Source organism: Eptesicus fuscus, chromosome 25, assembly GCF_027574615.1.
Source record: "Eptesicus fuscus isolate TK198812 chromosome 25, DD_ASM_mEF_20220401, whole genome shotgun sequence".
NCBI classification, from domain to species: Eukaryota; Metazoa; Chordata; class Mammalia; order Chiroptera; family Vespertilionidae; genus Eptesicus; species Eptesicus fuscus.
Genome location: NC_072497.1, coordinates 12,204,464 through 12,220,469, shown reverse-complemented (window position 1 = coordinate 12,220,469; position 16,006 = coordinate 12,204,464). Strand labels below are relative to the sequence as shown.

Genomic DNA, 16,006 nt, shown 5'->3' with positions numbered 1-16,006 from the left:
TGAGAACCACATGTAATGTGCACGTGTGTGGGGCTTAAATACACTTCTCAGAAGTATTCTGAAATCACATCTGTTGACCAAAATGTAAGCATCTGGAAACAAGGGAATGACCCAGAACACAGCAAGAAGTTTGTAACTCACAAAGGTATTTGCTGCTTCCCAAATACTCTGGCTAGAAACTAGGAGGCTCCTGGCTGCTCTTGGGCACTGCCTTGCACGCTCGTCTCCTGTTTGCCTGCGTAGTTGAGGGAACCTCACCCTGGTGATGCCCAGCTTTTATATTGGGTCTAGTTTAATGTCAGAACTGAAACCTCTTTATTTATTCGTTTCCGTACATGGCCTCTTTGCAGGTTAATATCGCATCACAGCTGTGAAATCGTTAAGGTGTATTCCTTGGCATGTACATGATTTGATTTATAAAATACTTTTGAATATTTTTCCTTTGGGAATATAAATATAAAAATAGTTCTAAAAGCTGTGCAGCCCAGTCGCTTGTGGTGTTTGGTTTGTACAGCATATAAGGAGCTCTTGTGGTTAATGTTTTCTGCAGGAATTTGTCAATCTCTATTCTGACTACATTCTCAATAAATCAGTAGAAAAACAGTTCAAGGCTTTTCGAAGAGGTTTCCATATGGTGACCAATGAATCCCCCTTGAAGTACTTGTTCCGACCGGAGGAAATCGAGCTGCTCATATGCGGGAGCCGGGTAAGAACGCGGGGTCCGTGAGGCTCACGTGTGGCGTGGCTGTGGCAGCGGTGCGCTGAGGGGGTGCTAAGATGTATTTTTTAAACATTTGCAGAATCTAGATTTCCAGGCGCTGGAAGAAACCACAGAATATGACGGTGGCTATTCCAGGGACTCTGTTCTGATTAGGTAAGTTGCTTAAAAAAAAGTTTTTAATCCCTATCGTTTTACTTAAAATGCTCACATTTAGAAATTGCACTTGTCATGTATTGTGTTATTTTCAGGCGTGCAGCCTGGCGGTTAGACACTCATTCAGCCGACAGGGACCCCCGTCCAGTCACGAGTGTGTTCCTGCGGGGTCCTGGCCGCACTTCACCCCGGGACTGTCCCTGGGGGTTTGCCGTTCCTAGCTCCCTGCTCCTCCTCTCCCCCTCCCCTCCCCTCCCCTCCGCCGGGCAGCCAGCAGCTGGCTCTGTGTGTCTGTGAGCTGGTTTTTAGATTCTACATGTAAGTGACATCGTAGCATCGGGCGGGGGTCACCGAGCGGAACCCTCCGGGCCAGCGGTCGCCGACCTTTCGGACCTCGTGGACCACCAGTTGGCAACCGCGGCTCTAGGCTTCCTCCTTCGGTCTCACTGAGCCTCCTTTCCTCGACCCGGCCAGCTCGTGCCCTGCAGCCCTAGCATCCCCCCCCCCCCCCCCGCAGTGTGCCACAGGCGTCACCCTCCACCCGTCCCAGGGCCCTTGGGGGGCACCCCCTTGGCAATGAAGCCCCTACGTACACGTGGGCAGATCTTTGTGAGTCCGGCCTTCATTTCTCCGGGTCAGCGCCCCGCGTGCAGTCCCGGCCCTGTGCCCCTGTGCCCGGTCCCTTCTCGCTGCACGAGGCCCTCCTCACGCCTGGCAGCTCTTTCCGGTCTGATGAGCGTGACCGTCCCGTGTGTGTGTGTGTGTGTGTGTGTGTGTGTGTGTGTAAGCCACCGTCAGTCTCTGCCTTTTAATTGGTATATTGAGACCGTCTGCATTTCAGGTCATTATGGACTTGTGAGGGCTACGTTGGCCATCCTGTTGTTTTCCTTTCTGCCCTCTCGGGGTCGCTGAGTCAGGACCCCTCGGTGCCGTTCTGTGCAGCAGTGTCTGCTGGGTGTTGGCGTTGCCGCCGTCTGCAGGGAGGGGGGCGCATTGCTCCCATTAGCTCTTCCTTTCCCCCTTCAGACGGGCTGCCTGCCCGAACGTGATGCTGTCAATGGTTACAGCCTCGTCAGTCACCGATCCATTTGGAAGCCCTCGGGGGGCGCCTGTCGTGTGCGCCTGCGCCTGCCCTTCCATCTGCCTCCTTTGTTCAGGCTGTCAGCTGCGAGGGCAGGTCTGCTGGTGACGAGCCCCCTCTACCCCTCGCTCTCCTCGTCTGAGCACGGCCGTTCCCCCTCGTTCCTGAAGCGGACTGTCGTTTATGGGGTTTGGTTAGTTTTTTTTGCCAAAAATGACAGTTTTTCAGCCCCCCCTCTCCTTTCAGGGCCTCTGGTGCTGCCCGTGTCCCGTCGCTGTCCTTTTGCCACGCGGGCCTGAGACATGATCGATGCGCTACCACGTCGTGTGGAAGCCACTTTTTGTCTAAATAATTCTAATTTTTTAGAAAGAACCCAAGAAACAGCTGGTCGGCTGCCGCCTGCACTCCAGGCCCCTCCAGGGTGACTGACAGGGTCTGGGCTCAGCTGACCTGCGTGGGGCGTGCGGTCCGTCCTGAGGGCGGTGCCTGCGGGCTGCACGTTCAGTGCTGGCAGTTCTCCAGGCCACAGGTCTGCTCAGAAGCGGCGTCGCACTAACAGAGAGGCCACGTTTGGGTGACATTCGTGTGTCTGCCAAATGTGTGGACGGCTGCCTGCACGCCCACACAGGCAGCCTGAGCGCCTTCCTAACTTCCTCTGGCTTCAGAGCAAGGCGACAGGGTCCTGATGGCATGGACTCCTCGGGAGGCTCCCGGAGGGAAGGCCAGGGAGCGCAGACCGACCAGCTCCCTCCCCTCAGCGCACGCCCTCATCGAGGTCCTGGTCCTGGAATTTGGGTTTTGTCTTTATCGCCTCGTGCTGGTCCCGTAGGTGTGCCCGCTTTTACTGTGTAAATAACGTCACAGTGCACACAGGCGTCTAAAACGTGTCCTTGAGATACAGGTTGCTACGTGGAGTCCTGGGTTCTCTCCGGACATGTGAAGTCCATGCTGCTCACAGCGCGGGCAGTCAGCGGGCCCCCTTCTCCTCCACAGGGAGTTCTGGGACATCGTGCACACGTTCACCGAGGAGCAGAAGCGGCTCTTCCTGCAGTTCACCACGGGCACGGACCGCGCGCCGGTGGGCGGGCTCGGCAAGCTGAAGATGATCATCGCCAAGAACGGCCCCGACACAGAACGGTAATGGCCACACCGCGGCACACGCCGACATGCCTGCATTCTACCCCACCCACGCACGAGTTAACGGTCTGGTGAGGGAGGACCCTCGATGGGCAGCATCCTCCGGCACGGCTCAACGTGCAGCCCCCCGTTGGTGTTCTGCGTAACCCACGTCGCCCGCTACTGGCTGCCCAGTCCTCCAGGGGGGTTGTTTCCAAGGAGCACTTTAAACCGTGGACGTGATCTCCCCCTTAAAGTGAGAACTTTTGGTGGTTTCAGCTCTGGTGCCGACACCCACCAGGTGGGTCTGCTGTGAGGTGCCGTCCCCACATGAGTCGCTCGGGGACGGTTACCACCCTCCTGCGCACCGAGGCCGGGACTGGACGTGGCAGCCCTCCCGAGGGCAGCGCCGGCCCCTCCGTGCGGCCCCTCCGCGCACAGACCGAGGGGAGGAGGACCGTGGGATCCTGCGCGCTTCCCCACGATTCACTGTGTCCCCCCCTTCTCTCTGCAGGTTACCCACATCTCACACCTGCTTTAACGTCCTCTTACTTCCGGAATATTCAAGCAAAGAAAAGCTGAAGGAGCGACTGCTGAAGGCCATCACTTACGCCAAAGGCTTCGGCATGCTGTAGGAGCGGCGTGGAGGGAAGTGCAGGCTGAGTCCCGCGTGTCCGTGGTGTAGTGTCCGTCGGCGGCGGTCGGATAGTGGTGAGCGGTAGTCCCCGTGTCCGCGCTCCCTCCCTCGGCCTGAGGCGGGGACGGCAGGTTTCAGCTCCTCCTGTGAACAAACCCTTTCTTACTTTTCTGCGTGGAAGTGTGCCTCACCTTTCACTGTGTGTACAGAGAGGTTTTCTGAATATTTATTTTAATGGTTGTTAAATCCCTTCTGCTTGTGTTTATTACTGCTTGAGGTTGAGCCTTTTGAGTATTGAGAAAACATGTACCACCAAACTGCTCCCCTAGGGACGCGCGCCACATCTGTAGACCACGTGACCTTCAAGTAAGTATGTGCTCTCTGCGTCCCTGTATCTAACTCCAATCAGGAACTGTATTTTTTTTAAACAATTTGCTTTTGAAACTTGAAGTCTTGAAAACAGTGTGATGCATTCGCTGCTGTTCTAGTCCCCAAAGAGCTTTCTGTGCAAAACCTTGAAATCAATAAAGATGGAAGGGAGACCTCGGAACGTTCCGGAGCCCTCAGCACTCTCCTTTAGCCCAGCGCCCCGTGCCAGCGTGTGCCCCGCCCCGCCCCGCGCCGGGCACCTCCGAGCAGGCGTAGGGCAGGGCCGCTTTTGTTCTCGTGGTTGTGGTTCCTTAGGTTTCCGGGGAAAGTGCATTCGGCCAAAAGAAATGGTGCGTGGAGCCTGCCGCGAGAAAGTTAGGAGGTCTGTTGTCTCTGAACGCGAAGCATGTGAAAGTGCACTTACAATAAATGTGGACGAGTTCCTCCCTGCATCTCAGTAGACAATCCAAAGTCCTCCCTGGGTGTTGGCTTCCTCGTGTCTGCTCGGCCCGTCGGGCACGTGACCAGTGCCGCGCCGGAGGGACGGCTCGGCTGCGGGCCCCGCCCCTCGGCGCCCGGCGAGCGGGCCTGCAGGTGAGGGCGTCTCCGCTCCCCGTCCTGTCCTGTGTCCCCAGACGTCAGTGTTAGTGCCCCCTCCCCGCACCGCGGCACGTACCAGTAGGCTTAAGTTATTGGACGTTCAGAAGTGAGTAGCTTCCCCCTAGTCTGTGTCTGTGGTGTTCGTTTCTCTCACGGCATTTAAAACAAAAGGAGGATGTCTTTTTAACTAACGGAGGAGAGACACGCCATGTCCTTTTGCCGCAGCTGCGGGCCGTGCTCGGCGTGGGCCTGGATCGTCTCAATCACGACGACAGACCGGCCAATCTTGGGCGGGAAAGGGGTGTCTTTCAGAATTACTTAACTCCCTTAGCGATGGATGTAGAATGCGCTGTACCATCATGCCAGACAAAACCGCGGCATTTCACCACCATTACTGCAAAGGAGGACATGCGTTCCCTACCGTGAGGGGGTAACGGGCCTGCTGAGGGGGCGCTCGGCTCCGACACGAGGGACCCCCGTGCGGCCGCAGCCGCCTCGCCTGTGTGCGGCGGTGAGGAGGCCGGGCGTTGGCTGTGATGAACCCGCGACGAAACCTGTGCTCTCGGTTCGCGCTTGCTGTGACGACATCTGTATGACGTTTGTGCTGTGATTGCGTCTAGGTTGTCAGCTCTAGAGTAGACTCTGAACAAACAGTGGAAAATAAACGACCTGAAAAACGCTCTGAGAGCAAGTGTTGTTAGTGGTCAGACCGGCTGCTCCACCGCCGGGGAGGGAACAGTCACCGGGGCCCCTGCCGCCGCCGCGCCTCCCGAGGAGGAGGGAACGTCCCCCTCTACCCCGAGCCTCAGGTGGAAGGACTCTCACGACATGAGGGGGGAGCAAAAGGCTTACAGTTGCGCAGGGGAGAAACGGAGGTCATGCTTGTGTTACTGCCATTGTTTTCCGTGCAAACCACCGTCACGGACTCTCCCCACCGAGTCTGCCCACGGCTGCCAGGAGGACTGGCTGGGGTCACTCACTCCCCCACCGGCCACAGGCGCGGGCAGCTTTTTAGAACCTAGTGACACCGTTCCCTGCACCTAAATGCACGTCTCACACCTTCCTCCAGCCCCTGCCCTGAGCCCACAGTGTGCGTCTGCGGAGAATTCCTGGTTCTGGTCAAGATCGCAGGGCAGGTAAGCTCGGTCCTGGCATCTCCCCTTAACCACAGAGCAACCATCCTCCGAAACCACCTGAAGTCTCTGGGTGGACACGAGCCGTAACTCGGCCAGCCCGGCCTCGGGGAGCTTGAGGAAGGGGGGGGGAGGGCATGCTCCCTGCACCACGCTGCATTGCAAGGTCACAGTCATCACAGCAGCACGGCACAGACACACCCCACGGGGAGGCCACGGTGTGGCCACGGTGTGCGGGCAGACCCTCCGGCACTGAGCAGACACGTCAGGCAGGGGACACCACGTGCAGGAGCGGACGCACAGCCGCGTCGAGGCTTAAACGAGAAGGAAACTCGAGCAGGGAGGCCTCTGACATGCCTGTTAGTATTTCCTGACAAATCCCATGCAAAGCTCACAAAGCAACACACACGGAGTATGTCGAACCAAGTCCCTGCACAGCACAGGCCACCATCGGGGAAGGACACCCCTGCCAAGGGTGGGTGCCCACATTTACAGAGAACCCGACTCAACACCAAAAACCACCCATTACAAAACGGGCAGGACGGTAAGGCCCCACCTCACACCTGTCAGAGGTTACCGTCAGCACGTCAGACGCAGTTCCACGTCTGGGCATAAGAAACCCCAAACACTAGTTAGAAAGACGCGTGCACACGTATGTTCCCTGAGTGTGACTCGGCAGAGGCAAGCTGCGGGAGCGACCCAAGGCCCACCTCCCGGTGAACGCAGCGAGGGCCTCTCCCCTCCTGGGGCAGCACCGAGGAGGGTGTGTGAAGTGAAGTCAGTCAGCCAGAGACACCACACGACCTGTCACTCGCACGTGAACCAGCTAAGCCCCCGAAACACTCGTCACAGAGAGCCGACAGCGGCAGCTGGCCTTGTTCCCCGTCCGGCTTCTCGGGGACACCCCACCCCCCGACCCCTCACTCACGCCGGTGGCCCCAGGAGGGACGCACCCGCTCCAGGAAAGCAAGTCCTGCACTGTGGGGGGGGGGGGGGGGGCGTCCTCACGGCCGCCCTGCCTGCAGGTAAGTCCCTCGTCCTGCAAACAGCAGTGAAGGCTCAGCTGCCGGGGGAGGTGCAGAGCCCACACCTCCCGCCCGGCAACTGCAGGCCCAGCTCCGTGACGGACCCACCGGGCGCCCACTACCCCTGCCCCTCCACCAAGACTGGGAGGGGGAGCCGCTCTGCCTCGTCCACAGGGACAACCTCGGGCAGGGCCCCAAGAGGCAAGGAAATACGCCCCCAATGAAAGCACAGGAACCTCCAGGAGAGGAGTCCCCCCTCCCCCTCCAAACCAGTGTCTGAGACCCTGTAAGAGGCCCCAGAGCTGAATAAGGCAGCCACACGTTTATCCAGTTACTCACCCCCAGGTCCCGTCTCGGGCCGCTCCTTCCTTGGTCCACCTGTGAGCTCCCTGTTGGACACGCTGCCAGGCGAGTGATGGGCCGTAAAAACAAACCTACTACTTCAGATGCAAACGTTAAATGCTCCGATCAAAAGGCATTGGGGGGGGGGGGGCTGGATGGGGAGCAAAAGCAAGGCCCTTAGGCATGCTGCCTGCAAGAGACTCACTTCAGATAGGAAACGGGACTGCGTGAAGGGAAGGGAAGGGAAGGGACGGGGTCTTGTATGAACTGAAATGGCTGGGGTAGCAGTACTTCCTGGGCAAGAGAGACCTTCAACCAAGAGAACGAAGGACCCAGCATTGCAACCCCAAACACGTCCACACGCCCACGGCGGCAGCAGCCTCCGTGTCCACCGACAGAGGACGGGATGAGAGGGGAGGGCACCGTGGTGGACTAGGGCTCCTCCCTCTGAGAAGCCAAGGTCGGCCACACCCACAGGGCCTTGTGCTCAGAGAAATAAGCCAGGAAGACAGGCATCTGTGACTTCACGGCTATGGGGAATCGAAAACAGCAAAGGCGCACACAGAACAGAACCGACTCCAACAGGTTTGCTGATGGAAGAGGAGGTGTGGGTGGGGGGGGGGGGAGAGGGAGAGAGAGAGAGGGGGAGGGAGAGGGAGAGAGAAAGGTGAAGGGATTAGGAAAGACACCCAAATAGTATGGAGATTAGGGGGGCGGGGAGGGGGGGAGAAAAGAAGAGGGTAAAGGGGGACACATGGTGTCGGAAGGAGACGTGGCTTGGGGTGGTGGCCACACAACACGACATCCGATGCTGTTGTAGAGAGCTCTGCGACGAACAGTTTCATCTACCAGCGTCACCCCGATAAACGCAATAAAAACTGTAAAGCAGACTGAGACGGGTACCACCTCCGCTTCCTCCTGCTGTCCCTCACCCAAGGGCCCCAAACGGCGCCCAAGTCCAAGTCTGCGGCCTCACGGACACCCCCTCTCCGCCTTCAGAGGAGGGACACACGTGGGGAACTGCGGGGGGAGACGGGAAGTCATGGGCATTTGGCCACTTTTTTTTTTTTTTAAAGTAGCTCTTTAACACACACCTGGGAACACACCCGCAACACCCAGGAAAAACGCCCAGTGTTTCCCGAGCGCCCCGCTGTGTTCACTCCCACGTAAAAGCACCACCTCCTACGTCTGTTTGCCTCCTGACCGTCTGGCTAATAATCCAAGGACTTTAGGGGGATAAGCGGTGAGGGAAGAAGACTAGACAGACTTTGGGTGGTGAACACACAGTACAACAGACATGCTGTATCCTAACACTGCACATCTAAAACCTATATAATTTTAGCCAATGCCACCCCAATCTATACATATAAAAGCTGCCGACCGGTAGCTGTGATGCACACTGGCCACCAGGGGGCAGACGCTCCACGCAAGAGCTGCAGAGCTGCAGTGACTTGGCAGCTGTGGTTCTCGGGTGGCGTTGCTGGAACCAGAGGAGGGAGCCCAATTCCAGGGTGCGTCACCCGAGAACTGCCTTCTCGCAATCCGGGACCCCTTGGGGGATGTCAGAGAGCCGGTGTCAGCCTGATCCCCGCAGGCCAGGCCGGGGGACCCCACTGGTGCACGAATCTGTGCACTGGGCTTCTAGTAAATGCAATAAAAAAAATTATAAAATAACAAAAATACTGGTGCCGTTTTCAGAGAAAAGTGGGAACAAGGGCCTGAAGGTGTGCATCTTGCCCCAGGGCAGCCACCCAAACCTGCTTTTGTGACACATTGAAGACACTGCACTGGGGACATTTAGGGCCAAAGGCAACATCTAAAAGGTCGTCTTGTCCAACCCTCACGTTCCCGGTTCCCGGCGAGGAGACCGGTCTCCAGTGGTGAAGGCTTCGCCAGACCGCCCGGGGCCACTGCACTGACAGACCTTTCTAGCAAAAGAGCTAGAAACCAGGGCCTCTGCCTCCCACGGGGCCTTGCACCCAGCCGGTCGGGTCAGTGGGCTTCACGCACATCGTGAGCAAATGCAAGAACCTGGGGCTCACCTGGGGTGCAGGGCCGAGGGACAAGGCAGCTGGTTCTCATCTGATGGTGTTTATTGTGAGACGGTCAGACATCAGAGCCGGGTTCCCATGCCCGCTCCCTCCGCCAGCTGCCACCAAACCAGATTTGCTCATGTCCCACAAGTCACTGCACCGGGGCTGTTCGCACACCCTCCGGACCCCCGTTTGTCCCGGGGCCGCGGCCTTTTCTTCTTGGGCTGCTCCACACCCAGGTCCCCGCGGATCACGTAGAGCAGCAGCTTGCCTTCCGGCTGCCTGCCAGCCTCCGGGGCTTGGCGGTGATCCTGCCCGGGGAGCTCGCTCTGCTGGGCCGCGGGCTCCGGGCGACTCTGGGCGTCGACAGCGAGAACCCACCATGGCTCCTCTGCCCGGGCCCCGTCCTCCCCCGGCCGACCACCCCCGATGGGCGGGGAGGGTTGGGTGGCCTCCAGGCTGCACGGGCGCGACCCCGCGCCCTCGCCCCCCAGCTGGCCCTGCACGATGGCCCGCACGGCCGCCCCGCTCTCGTCCGAGGTGCCGGAGGAGTAGGACCACCTGTTCTGGCAGGTGAGCCGCTGGACCAGGTCCCGGTCGCCCCGCAGCCGGGCGTGGGCCAGCTCGACCCGCTGCAGCTGCGCGTGGCAGCGCCGGTAGAAGGCTTTCTGCTCCGTGAGCCGGGCGCTGGCCTCGTGCTTCTTCATGGCGTCCAGGAGGCCCAGCTGCCTCCGCAGCAGGTGCTCCTCCTTCCAGTGGAAGGACAGGACCGAGGACGACTTCTCCGTCTCCAGCAGCTTGGCGTGCCGCCTGAGTGCCGAGCAGCGCCGGGGGCCCAGGCCGGCCAAGCCGCCCGCCGGGCTGGGGCGCTCGCTGGGCGGATGGTTTCTCCAGGAGCTGCCCGGCTGGGCCTGGCCGTCTGACATGTCTCTGCCCAGCCAGGGAGCCGGCGGCTGGGGGGGTGGGCGGCGGGCACTGTGACCACAGGGTTCTGTTCCGGGCTCCAGTGTTTGGTAAGAATTCTGCCGGTTGTCGGGGCGCTTGCTGGTGCCCAAGGGCTTCTTCCCTCGAGGACGACGGGGGTCCCGGGGGTCCCGGTCCGCTGGCCGACGGACCGCAGGCCCAGCTTCCACCTGACATGTCTGTCCCTCAAGCCCCACCTCACGGAGGCCTCAGTCCAGAGCAAGCCCCGCCCGTCGGGGAAGGGCTGATCGGGCACAGAGAGCGCCTGCCAACACTGAGGAAGCTGTGTTGTTGTTTTGAAATAAAAATGTGGTTTTTTTTTATTGCTTTCAGAGAGGAAGGGAGAGGGAGAGAGAAACATCCATGATGAGAGAGAATCATGGATCGGCTGCCTCCTGCACGCCCCCCACTGGGGGTGGAGCCTCCACCAGCAATTGAACAGTCACCTCCTGGTTCACAGGTTGACGCTCAACCACTGGGCCACACGGCCAGGCTCCCTTCCCAGGATTTATTAAAACACACACACACACACACACACACACACACACAAACACACAAACACACACACACACACCCCAATAATTCACACACACACACACACACACACACACCCCCCAATAATTCACACACACACACACACACACTGCACCGCTATGTTCAGTGCAGCATTCTTTACAAGCTATGGACGCAAACCGAGTGTCCATCAAAGACAAAAGGTAAAGAAGGCCTGGTGCGTCTCTGCCATGGAACGGGACGCAGCCACACAGAGAGGGAAATCTTGCCGTTTGTGACAGCACGGATGGACCTAGAGGGTCTCCGCTCATGAAGTCAGTCGACAGATACAAATACCGTACGATTTCACTTAGACGTGGAATCTAAAGACAAACGAACAACATAAACAAAACAAACAAACTTGCAGATGCAGAGAACCAACTGATGTTGCGAGACGGTGGGAGGGGAAAGGGGTGGTGGCAGGATGAGAGGGATGACAAAGCAGGGAAGCACCGCCCGCTGGTTACAGACATTGTCCCGGGATGTGGACGCAGCACGAGGAGTCACTGAAGTGTGAGGCTGTGATGGTGTCAGATGGCACGAGACCTAACGGGGTGAGCGCTTCATCTCATCACTAAGCTGTCCACTGGAACCAATATAACACTGGCTGTCACACTCTAATGGAAACATAAATGTGAAATAAACCCCTGGCCAGGGGGCACTCCTATACACGGCCCCATTTCCTTCACCATTTTTATAATAATCGTTTTCATTTATGCTCCTAAGGGATATTGTCTAGTTTTCTTTAAAGTATTTCTGTCCTTTTCTTCCCCTATCAGAGTAAACACAGTGAAAGCACAGTTGGCCCTTGAACAACATGAGGGTGAGGGGCACGGACCCCCGCCGAGGAAAAGAAATTGGTGTTTTAAGTTTAGACGCCCCAAAACGGAACTAGAAAAGCCTGCGGCTGCCCGGGCGCTGCGGGGAACGTGACCCCGGACGCATCCTGTGCGCGTCCCGGTGCTGTTTCAGCCCGTGTTCCCACCACAGGCGGCGGGACACCCTGGCGCCTTTGTGAACCGTCTGCCTGGAACCGCGGTGCCCTCCCACCCACCCGGCCCACGCTGCGCCCACACGGGCGTGGGGAACGGGGGCCATGACAGCGAGTTCCCGGTTCCCACAGCGTAAGCCTGGGCGCGGGAGCGGCCACAGGCAGTAGCCCGGCCCGGCCTCCCGTGGGGCACGGAGCGGGCGCACCCGTTCCCGTTAGGAGACCACGGCCCCCGCCCGCGCCCGCCCTCCTCAGTCACCGCACAGCACGGACACGGACACGGACACGGACACGGACACGGACCCGCTCTCCCATGGGAATCGCACTCACCTCGCCCGGGCGCCGTCCATGTCCTCGCACCGGAGCCTGACCCGCTCCGCTCCGCTCGGCTCGGCGACCAGGGGCTGAGGAGGGAGAGCTCACGCTCAGGAGCCGGTCCTCGGGGCTTCCGTCCTCTCGCCTCCACGGTGGGCGGCGGTGGCGGAGGAGGCGGCGGAGGGGAAGCCGGGAGGCAGGCGCGCACTCCGTGTAACTTTCCGAAAGAAAACCATCCGTCACTCCTGCCCGTCCTCCGCCGAGCGCTTCTCTGTTTCCGGCTGGTGCCCGCCGCTCTGCTCCGCCGCTCACGCTCCAAGACAAGTCAGCGTCCGTCTCCTCCTCCTCCTCCTCGTCCAGCTCCGAACTCCCAGCTCCCGCGGCCATCACGCCGTCCGTCCGTCTCCCGCGCACTCCTGGGGGGTCCCTCGCTCCGCAGTGTCTCCACACCCGCCGCCCGCGCCCTCCGCGGGCCCCGCGCTCCGCTTCATGATGTCTGTGATTGGCTCCTGAAGTCCTGAGAAGTGCTGTGCACGGCACCGGACCGGGACCGGCTCTCTCCCGCGGGACGGACGGCTCGGACTCCACGGCTCGCGGGGCCCTCTCTCTCTGACCGTGGCCTCTGACGGCCGCGCCCTCCCAGGCCTCCAGGTGCTGCTCTCTCGGGCGCTTCCTTCCATCGCTCGGCGACCTTTCCCGCGCCCAGCGCTCCTGAGCGTCCTCCCGTCGTCGGGGGGCTGACCCCAGCGATGTTCCCACGGGGAGGGCGCCGGACCGCGCCCCCTCTCCCACGCACTGCACAGGCAGTCCCCCCGGCCCAGGCCTCTCACTCCACAGGCAGCGCATCGATGGAATCCATCCAGGGGACGGCTCTCTGTCCAGGTCTCTGTCGTCCAACCCAAGCTGGTGTCTGTCTGTCCGTCTTCCCTCTGCGCTCCGCCCGCTGTCAGCCCACCTTTGCACACACAGCGGAGGCCGCCCAGCCTCCGCGCCTTCCATCCCGAGCTCACGTCTCTCCCCTTCTCCCTCCGGCCGAGCGGTGCGCCCGCACTCAGCCCGCCGGCAGCTGTCCTTTCTCCTCCTCACGCTCCTCCTGGTTCCCAAACTTGCCCGCTGCCACTTGGCCCTCCGACACGACCACCATCGCTCTGACATTTCCTTTTTTTAAAAAAGCAAAACTCTTTCCAAAACTGCCCATCGTCCTTGCTGACACCGCATCTTCCGCTCCGGATCCTTCCCGCCCGCGGCTTCCCGTGGTCTCTCAGGCCTCCGCTTTGCTCTGGAATCATCCCTGGGTCATAGGTGCGCGTCCTCTCATCGCCACGGCCCGACGCGAGAGGAAGGCTCCAAAAGAAGCGCGCGCCCGCGGCCTGCTCCCAGCTGCCTCCGCTCGCGTCCTCCTCTTTTCCTTCCCCTTGACTTCCCCTTGAACCATCCGACCGCCGCCGCCGCCGCTCCGTCCACAGCTCACTCCACGCAGCTCACGTTGTGACGTCTCCCTCGGCTCAGTCCAGCGGCACCGGGGCACTTCCTGGGGGCCCCACGGTGTTATCCGAGGCTACGGTTTTGCACTGAACACGATGAAAAACACGGAGAACCACAGAGATCACATTTTACTGCGTCAGACAACTGACACGAGAGACAAACGGCTCACACACAGAATGACCAGCGTCCCCCAAAGGCGGCGCCAGGGGTCACACGGGCACCGCGGGCACCGCAGTCAGCGTGGGCCGCCATGGACCGTCACGCTTATCTGCATGTTCTATGCTGGTAAAGAGTAAAACTGACCCACATGTACATGTATGTGGTGCATTTGTGACATACCTAACTTGGAAAAAAATTTTCCACACGGTTCACCTAACTGCCATTTTTTCCCTAGGTTTTTCCAAATCTCCAAAGAATTTTACAATATAGTGATTGGGGGGAAAAGTCTACATATAAGTAGATCCATGCAGTTCAACCCTGTGTTGTTCAAGAGTCAACTGTAAAGTCACTGGTTTGAAATCTGTCTTCTTTCTAAGACAGACATTTCAGTGCTATAATTCTGCCCCTAAATACAGCTTTAGCAGCATCCCATACATTTGATATGCTATGTTTTCATCCTGATTCAGTTCAAAATACTGTTTGTTTTTTTCAGGGAGAAAGAATAATTTTATTAGATCATTACATTCAAAACAGTTTTTTTTAAATGAATTTATTGGGGTGACATTGGTTAATAAAATTATACAGGTTCCAGGTGTACAATTCTATGGCACGTTATCTGTACACTGCATTGTGTGTTCACCACCCCAAGTCAAGTCTCCTTCCCTCACCACTTATCTCCTCTTCTACGCTCTTCTACCTCCCCAACCACTCTTTCCCTCCGGCCATCACCACACGGTTGCCTGTGACGATGAGTTTTTCTCTGTTTGTGTGTTCTTTGCTTAATCCCTTCACCATTTTCACCCAGCCCAGCAACTTCTTTTCCTACCTTTTGACTAATGAATAGGTTGTAAGTGCTAATTTCAGTATTCAAATATTGAAGGATTTTCAAGAGCCATGTCTCCTATTGATTTCTAATGGAAATAAGGAAACATCGTGTAATAAATTAATACACAAATTAGTACTACTTGATAGAACCAGGGATAGAAAATGGCCAAGAAAAGAGTTCATTTAGCCCTACGGCATTAATCACTAGGTCCCAGGCAACACTCAACCTTCAATACCACTTCCCAGGAAATGCAGGGACCACCCTTCTCCTAGACCAGTGATGGCGAACCTATGACACGCGGCCGCATGCCGAGGATGAAACATTTGCTGCTCCTGAGGATGAAACATTTGTGACCAGAGTCTTGGAGTTAGTTTTTTCCTCAAAGTGACACACTACCCGAGTTATGCTCAGTTTTTTGGCGAAATTTGACACACCAAGCTCAAAAGGTTGCCCATCACTGTCCTAGACAGAGGTATTTCAAGTTTTAGACAGAAATAACGATGCTATCTCCATCTGCCTCCAATGGCTACTGCTAATAAATCCCTTTTGATAAAAACCCAAAGCAGTACTGACATTTGAACTATTTTGTGTTTCAAAAGAAATACTACAACCTCCCCCCTTCCCCCCCCCCCCCCACCAAAGTAACTGACCCATGTTATCTTCTTTCAACATTCTCTGTGAGTTCTGATTATGGCACATCTCTGTCAACATTCGAGGTTGTAAAACCTTATTGTGTCCATTAAATGTATTGAGGTGACATTTAATAAAATCACACAGGTTTCGACGGTACTATTCTATGATACAACATCTGACTATTCCATTGTGTGTTTACCACCCAAAGCCAAATCCTCTTCCGTCATCATATGTTTGACCCCCTTTACCCTGATACCTCTTCCCTCTGGTCATCACCACACTGTTGTCCGTGTGTATGAGGGATTCACAGATGGCCAATAAGACAAAAAAGGCAACCGATCCAATGGGAATAAGACATCTGCAAACCAGAGCCCTGATAAGGGATTCATAGTCAAAATATATAGAGAACTCACACCACCAAACCAACAATCCAATCGAAGAATGGGCAGAGGACCCACACACTCTCCCCAAAAGACCCACAAATGGACAACAGAGATATGAAAAGACACTCTACCTCACTAGCTATCGGGGAAATGCCAACCAAAACCACAACGAGCTACCACCTCACCCCTGTTAAACTGGCCGTCATCAACAAGACAAGCAGTTTAAGAGCTGCAGAGGTTGTGGGGAAAAGGGAACTCTCACTCACTGCTGGTGGGGATGTACATTGGTACAGCCACTATGGGAAACAGGAGAGAGGGTCTTCAAAAAATGAAAAATAGACTTACCTTATGACTCAGCAATCCGTCTTCTGGGCATCTACCCAAAAAACCTGAAAACATTTATTCACAAAGGCATATGCAACCCAATGTCCATTGCAGCATTATTCATGGTGGCCAAGACATGGAAACAACCGAATTGTCCCTCGATAG

The 16,006-nt window shown here is 57.3% G+C and overlaps 1 protein-coding gene across 4 annotated transcripts in view; it reads left to right on the top strand.

Moving 5' to 3' along the window:
- UBE3A (ubiquitin protein ligase E3A) overlaps positions 1–4,258 on the top strand; it is a 41,168-nt gene extending 36,910 nt beyond the window's left edge. For all 4 annotated transcript variants that reach the window (XM_054713293.1, XM_054713294.1, XM_054713292.1 and 1 more), the window contains 4 exons: positions 551–706; positions 801–874; positions 2,949–3,092; positions 3,586–4,258. In XM_054713293.1, the coding sequence (XP_054569268.1) occupies positions 551–706; positions 801–874; positions 2,949–3,092; positions 3,586–3,706 (495 nt within the window). In that variant the 3' untranslated portion in view covers positions 3,707–4,258. The remainder of the gene's footprint in view (positions 1–550; positions 707–800; positions 875–2,948; positions 3,093–3,585) is intronic.
- Positions 4,259–16,006: the final 11,748 nt, after the last annotated feature.